The sequence below is a fragment of the Chenopodium quinoa genome, unplaced genomic scaffold, assembly GCF_001683475.1.
Source record: "Chenopodium quinoa cultivar QQ74 unplaced genomic scaffold, ASM168347v1, whole genome shotgun sequence".
Taxonomy (NCBI): Eukaryota; Viridiplantae; Streptophyta; class Magnoliopsida; order Caryophyllales; family Amaranthaceae; genus Chenopodium; species Chenopodium quinoa.
Window position 1 is genome coordinate 3,992,363 of NW_018742951.1, and position 7,105 is coordinate 3,999,467.

The 7,105-nt window shown below is 40.2% G+C and overlaps 1 protein-coding gene across 1 annotated transcript; it reads right to left on the minus strand.

The window, feature by feature from the left end:
- Positions 1-1,595: 1,595 nt before the first annotated feature.
- On the minus strand, positions 1,596-2,667 carry LOC110728630. The gene is made up of 2 exons (XM_021908275.1): positions 2,420-2,667; positions 1,596-2,058 (listed from the first exon to the last, which is right to left on the minus strand). Exons 1-2 carry the CDS (start codon positions 2,665-2,667, stop codon positions 1,596-1,598), a joined length of 711 nt encoding a protein of 236 aa, XP_021763967.1.
- Positions 2,668-7,105: the final 4,438 nt, after the last annotated feature.

Sequence of the window (7,105 nt, forward strand, 5' to 3'; positions counted from 1 at the left end):
GACAACGGCCAAGGCCATTTTCTCTACCAATGAGTATTTCTGCTTTGCCTGGGTCAGGGCATGGCTAACAAAGTAAACTAGGTGTTGAGTTTTTCCTCTCTCCACTAGTAAGGTTGATCCTAATGTTTGTTGCGATGCAAACACATACAATTGTAGCCTCTCTCCTACCCCTGGACTTGTCATTGTTAGTAGGCTGACCAAGTGCTCTTTTACTTGGGCAAATGCCTCCTTTTCTGCTTGCTCCCACTTGAATGTACGATTGCCCTTCAGGAGCTGAAAAAATGGCAGAGCTTTATCAGCTGAATTGCTGATGAATCTGGTGAGGGTTGCCATCCTTCCTGTCAACCTCATAACGTCTTTGACGCTCTTAGGCTCTGAGAGGCTTAAGACAGCTTGTATTTTCTATGGGTTTGCATCGATCCCCCTTTCGCTCACCAAGAAGCCTAAGAACTTGCCCGTTGTCACTCCAAACACACATTTCTTTGGGTTCAACTTTATGTGATATTTGTTTAACATGCTGAATGTTTCTTCCAAGTCAGAGATATGGTTGTACGCTATCAAACTTTTTACTATGGAACCATCTACATATACTTCCACATTCCTTTCTCTTTGGTGAGCGAAGACCTTGTCCACGGGTTTTTGGAACGTTGCCCTAGCAGTCTTTAGGCCAAAAGGCATTGCGACATAGTTGAATACTCCTCCGTTAGTGATGAAGGGTGCTTTCTTTTGGTCTGTTTCGTACAGGTTGATCTGGTGGTAACCCGAGAAGGCATCTTAAAAACTCAGGAGTGCGTGCCCGCTCGTCGAGTCTACCATCTGATCTATTCTGGCAGAGGATAGCAGTCTTTTGGGCAGGCTCGATTCAAGTTTGTGAAGTCTACACACATTCTCCATTGCCCGTTGGCTTTTTTAATCATTACCACATTTGCTAGCCATTTTGGGTAGTCACAAGGTTCTATGAATTTCGCAGCCAAGAGCTTATCCACTTCCTCCTGGATGGCCTTACTCTTTTCTGTAGAAAAATTTCTCAGCTTCTGCTTCATTGGCCTTGAGTCTTCTATGACGTTCAAAAGATGTTCCATGATCTTTTGATCGATACCTGGCATTTCGTCCGCTGAGAATGCGAACACATCTACATTCTTCCTGAGCAACGCTATCAAGTTCACTCTAACATTAAGCTGTCTTTCCCAATCTTCACTGTCCTGGACGCATCTCCTTCGACTAATGCAACTACCTCGTGCTCCCCTTCTAGGGTTGGACGGGCTACATCTTCCCTCTCAGGCTCATAATTTTCCATGGCCAGCTTCTGCTTTTCCTTTTCTTCTTTATACTCCTGCCATTTCCTCTTCCTAGAGACTTTTCCTCTCTTGTGGTCCATATTTCTCTAGATTTTTCATAGCAGTAATGTAACACTACCTTGCCGTTTTCTGGCAGCCCCTCAATTTGGCTAAGTAGCCTCTATTGCTAGCATATGCTAATGCTAAGAGCAGCGTGGACACCACTCCACTTATCTTGTGGATGAGAGGTCTGCCCATTATCACGTTGTACGGAGATTGGGAGTTAATGACAAAGAATTCTGCTCTCACGTTTCTGGCCTAAGCTCCTTCTCCCACTTGGACTGACAATTCTATTATCCCCTCTGGTATCGTTCCTGAGCCATCAAACCTTGTGACTTCATAGTTCACCCTTTTGAGGTCTTTGCTGTCTAGGTGCATTTTGTGGAAGGCTTTTATGAACATGATGTTGGCTGAGCTTCCTCCATCTACTAGAACTCTCCTGACTTTCCAATTTTCGATTGGTATTGCGACTAGCAGAGAGTCGTCATGTGGGTATATGACTCCGTATTGATCCTTCTCGTCAAACACCACCTTTGGCTGAGGAGGAGGAGGAGGTGGCCACTTTCTATGCTCATTGTAGTTTACTTGATGGACCATGTCTTTGAGGTCAGCTCTAGCCCTGCGTACTGTTCCTCCATGCACAGGCCCGCCGCTAACCACTAACACGTCTTCTAGCTCTCTCTTTTCTTTGTCTTTCTCTTCCTCTTTACTCTTGTCACCCCTATTATCCTTCTACGGATCATTTCTGGGTCTATCACTACCCCGATTCCTGTCCTGCCTAGGGTATTGTTTAAATTGATTCAGGTACCCCCTTTTGATGAGTTCTTCGATGTTATCTTTGAGGTGAATGCGTTCCTCAGTCGTGTGACCCTTATCTATGTGAAAGTCGCACCATTTCTTTGGGTATAGGTTACTAGTAGTCATCCTTGGTGGTCTCTGCCACTTATCATCATATTTATTCACATTGAAGATGTGAGATCGGCTGTAAGTTAGCGAGGTGTATTGTTCGTATTTGCCCTGCAATCTTCCTCTGGCCTGAGGACTTTTCATTGTCTCTCCTCTACTGGTCCGCCCTTTCGTACCTAGTAGAGTTAGGTTCTGCCTTACCAGCTGCCTCTGCCCGGCCGGGCTTTACCCTTTTGCCTAATTTGGCAGAGGTTGTCCTTCTAGCCAACATGGCTCTGTCTGTTTCGTTCCCCTTAATGAATTCATGGGCCTTACCCAGGGCCTCTGCCAGTGTTTTCAGATTCTTCCTGCCCATGTACTCTCTGAATGCCAACCCTGGGAGGAGGCCGCTCTGCATTGCTAACAACGCCACCTCCTGACTCATGTTGGGAATTGACGTTGCCTCTTTAATTTATTGAACCGAGTGATGAAATCTCTGAGTGATTCGGTCTCGCCTTGCTCTAGCGACATTAGTTCTGTTGTCATTTTGATACAGTCTACCAGTGTGACAAAACGATCCATGAATAGTCTCTTCAAGCCTTTGTACGAGTAAACCGACCCTTTCTCCAGCAAATGATACCATTCCACAGCCAATCCTTCCAGGGTTGGAGGAAATTCTTTATACCAGACTGATTATGTCCATGTGTATAAGACCATATGATTCTCAAAGGCAGATAAATGATTCTTAGGGGTTGTTGTCCTATTGTACTTGCATGAAGGCATCTTGATTATCTCCATCGGTTCCTCCAGAATTTCCTAGCAGAAGGGTGAGTCCTCGGGTCCAACTCTATTCAAGTTTTTGGCCTCCAACTCTTTCAACTTCTTCCTTAGGGCTGCTGGCTCCTTCTACTTTTGGGTCAGACTGTGTACGGGTGACCTGATAAGAGTCTGCCTAGCAGATGTCTGCGTACGAGTAGAGCTCGATCCTTTTCCAAATAAGTTCAACATAGCCGTCATGGTAACCAGTTGATCCTTGCTGCACTGGGACAAGTTCTGCAGTATCTCTGGTATTTGCACTGTCTAGAACTTTCCCATCGGCGTTTGAGTAAACACCTCGTTGTTCTGGTTCATGTATGGCATTCCAAATCAAAATGTTTGAGCTGGTTCGATCAGTTTATGAGCTCCATTTGTGTTTTTGGTAATGCCAGAAGAAGCTCCAGCATGATTTAAGTTATGGGTATTGGTCGAAGTTGATTTTGCGGTTGCTTTTGCAAGATCAGATTTATTTTGTGGTGTTTGGATACTATCAGCTATTGGTGTTTTAATCGCTAGATCTGGTTTTTCCACCGTCATGGCGGCTTTCCCAGCCTCGAACAAGCTTACTGGTTGAGCTAAGGTGTCGGAACTCCCCTTCCTTCTAACGCCAATTGTTCTGGGTGTAGTTCCGGAGCCTAGCTGGTGACTGGTCCTTGCTAGTTGGGATTACCAGCACAATGAACATTGGTTTTGCCCTCGGGGGTGGTTTCGAGGAACCCCCCTCCGATGCTTAAGTTAGTAAGGTATTGGATAAAAATGGGTAAGTGATAAAAGATGAATGTGTGTGTAACCCCTTTTTCGTTGTACTTGGGTTAATATTTATAGTTGTTCTATTCTTGGTGCTGCAGGCTGAAGCTTGCTAAGGCCAGCCCTGGTGCTGAGCCCCTGGGAGATTATCCCTGACTTTAAGATGAAGCCCTCTAGGGTTAACCGTGAGGCTAAGCCCCCTGGAGGGTTTTTCTTTGCCTTGGAGTAGACTGGCTCGAGTGCGCACCCCTCAAGTAATGCTAGGAGCACAGGGCAGCTCAGCGGGAGCTACCTATACACTAACAAGTCATGCTTGAGTAATAAATAAAATAATAATAACCTCACGAAATAATTAGTAAATTCATTCCACTTAAACCATTAAATTTCAATCCTTCAATAATCCAAATGTGGTTATCAAACCAATCCAATAAAATATGCTTGTATTAACAATCCATACAAATAATTAATCCAATATAATTCAACTTGTTTGCATCCATAATTCCATACAAATTTAATCAATTCACCAAAATATGTCTCATAAACATAAGCACATGCATTAATTCAATGTTTAACCAAACAATTTTCATCCAAGAGTTCTCTAAACATGAAACTAAGTTCTTTCTTTTTGGTACCTAAACATGATACTACTTACAACGAATTAGACATGTACGTACCTCGTGTAATCAATTCTTTGTGCCACTTTTAATCACTTAAAAGTCTCCTAGAGAATAATCACCTCCTAAAAAACAATCAACAATCATGTATTAATACCCAAACTAATTTCCAGCAATATAATTTGACTTAAAAGTCCTTAAAACTTCCTTTAAAACATGTTTTTATGCTTAATTAATCATTAGAAATTCAATAGGAACAAAAGCCCCAATTTAATTAATTATTAGAACCCTAAAATTCCAATTTAAATAAATTAAAACCCTAGGTTTTAGAATTCATAAAATATGAAAATTTAAACATACTTATAATTTGAAAATATAAGTTTAAACCATCAATAACATGAATTTGATACTAAAATATAATCTTTATACTATAAAATCAAAACATAAACAAAATTAATAATTTTAAGCAAAATAAGAAAACAAAGGGGAGAGAGCAAGGAGCAGCCACGGGAAGGCTGCTAAACTACCGTAGGGCTGGCAGGTGGTCGCCGGTGGTCTAGGCACCGACCGGCGACCGGCGGCAGGGGCGGCAGGCAGAAGCAAGCAGTAGTGAGGGTGGAAACTCACATAATAAAGGAAAAAAGAAAAGGAAAAAAAAAAGAAAAACGAAAAAGAAAGAGAAAAAGAAATAAAATAAAGAGAAAAGAATTTAACTAACCTTTTTGTGTGGGGGAAAAATTGGGGATTCATGGGGTATTTATAGGAGAGAGAGTTATAGGGTAAGTAGAGTAAAATTGGGCCTAATGAAAATAATGGGTCAATTAAATAAATAAAATGGGTTAGGCTTTGTTTTAATGATCATGAATTGTAGGAAATAGGTGCATAAAAAAATCCTATAATAAAATAATTTTCCACCCTAAAATAATTTGAAAATTTTAAAGCAAATTCCGGAAAATAGAAATAAATATTAAACAGAAAATAAAATTTCATTATTATTTATTTATTTATTTATTTTTATAACTAGGCATCTTAGAGAAGTATTTAATACTTATACAATAATATTTTAAGTATACTCCATTTATACACATTCAACAATGAGATTATTCTTGCATACAATACTATGCAAAAAAAAATTCCTATCTAAACTTTGTGATGTAATCCATAGTTTTTTTTATTATTCGTGTATGTATTTCTTCCTCTGTGTTTCATTAGTGTAATATAATAATTTTTTTTTTAAATTTTGTAATTACAGAACTTTCATCCTATTTTTTGCAATTAGATATACATTTTTATAGTTAAATAATAATGTTAAACTAATGATAAATATTAAAACTTAACGTGCATGGCATAAGGTAACATTATTAGAATAATGTTGTGCCTAAATTTTCGTCACAGGTTCACTTGTTCGCAGGTTTTTAGGTTGTAGGTTATCATGAAGCCAGCCATCTGATTCCAGGTACTTTACGGAAATTAAACAAAGGCTTTTCTAAGGAATATTGCAAGAATATCTTAGTTGAATGAGTCAAAAAGAAGTGCCAAGAGAATCGAGACCATGAACCGCAGCTTGCCGCTAATGAAGACCAGTTCAAACTCTAACAGATAAGTGCACAAGGAGAATTGCGAGGAAATAGGAACTACCTCAGCCCACTAGCTCCGGATTCTACGGAATCTGGAATGGAGTCGTTGAAGGCTTTCGAGATGATTCTTTTGTTATAAATAGAGAGATAATCTTTGTAAAAAGGCATCACAAATATTCTAGCCTTAGTATTCAAAGTAATTAGCAATTATTAACAATCCATAACATTGTTACAATTCAATAATAAAGTGTACTTGTAATAATCTATCAACCTAGTGGATTGGTGGACTCATTGCCACCCGCAGTTTTTACCCTTATTCTTGGGGTTTTCTGCGTCATAAATTCGTGTCTATTCTCCCCTTTTCCCTTTGCTCATTCTATGCATATCTCTAATCTTGAATTCTAGAACCTACATTGTCATTTGCATCCTCATTAGTCTAGCTGTTGTCTAATTGAGCCTAGTCTTATCTGGCAATCAGATTTTAACCTAAACATTTTGGCACCATCTGTGGGGATACCTTAGATCATCTTATTAATTTCATTTAATCTGTCATTCATCATGGTTAGGAGTCCAAGTCAAGATCCTACCATAGCTGAAATCGCTAAGCAGTTGCGGGAAACCCGAGAAGAGTTAAGAGCTGCCCGGAAGAAGAACCTGAAGTTCCAAAGTGAATCTCAATCTCATCAGGCATCCTTGGAAAAGATGAACAAGGAGCTTGAATTTGTCAAGAGCAATAAGAAAAGAAGGTTCAAAACCAGTGATATTCCTTAGTTCCCCCTGATTTCATCCGACGAATCTGAAGGAGAAGATGACATTCCCAAAAATCCTGAAGAGGAGTCTAATAAAAACCTTGACTCCATGGCAAAAAAAGGTGGTTATTATTAAAGCCCAGAATCAGAAAATGATGAAGCTCATGATCCGGCTACCAGGTGCACCAAAAACTGTAGCCTATGAATCTCGCGATGGATTTGCTGAATCCCCCTTCGTTGAAGAGATCGCTAAAGTCAGAATTCCCACAAAGCTAAATATTCTAGCCTTCTCTAAGCTATACGATGGGACCACTAACGTGTAAGATCATGTGGCTCTGTACAAGCAGAAGATGTGGCAGCTATCAATTCCGTGGGAGCTT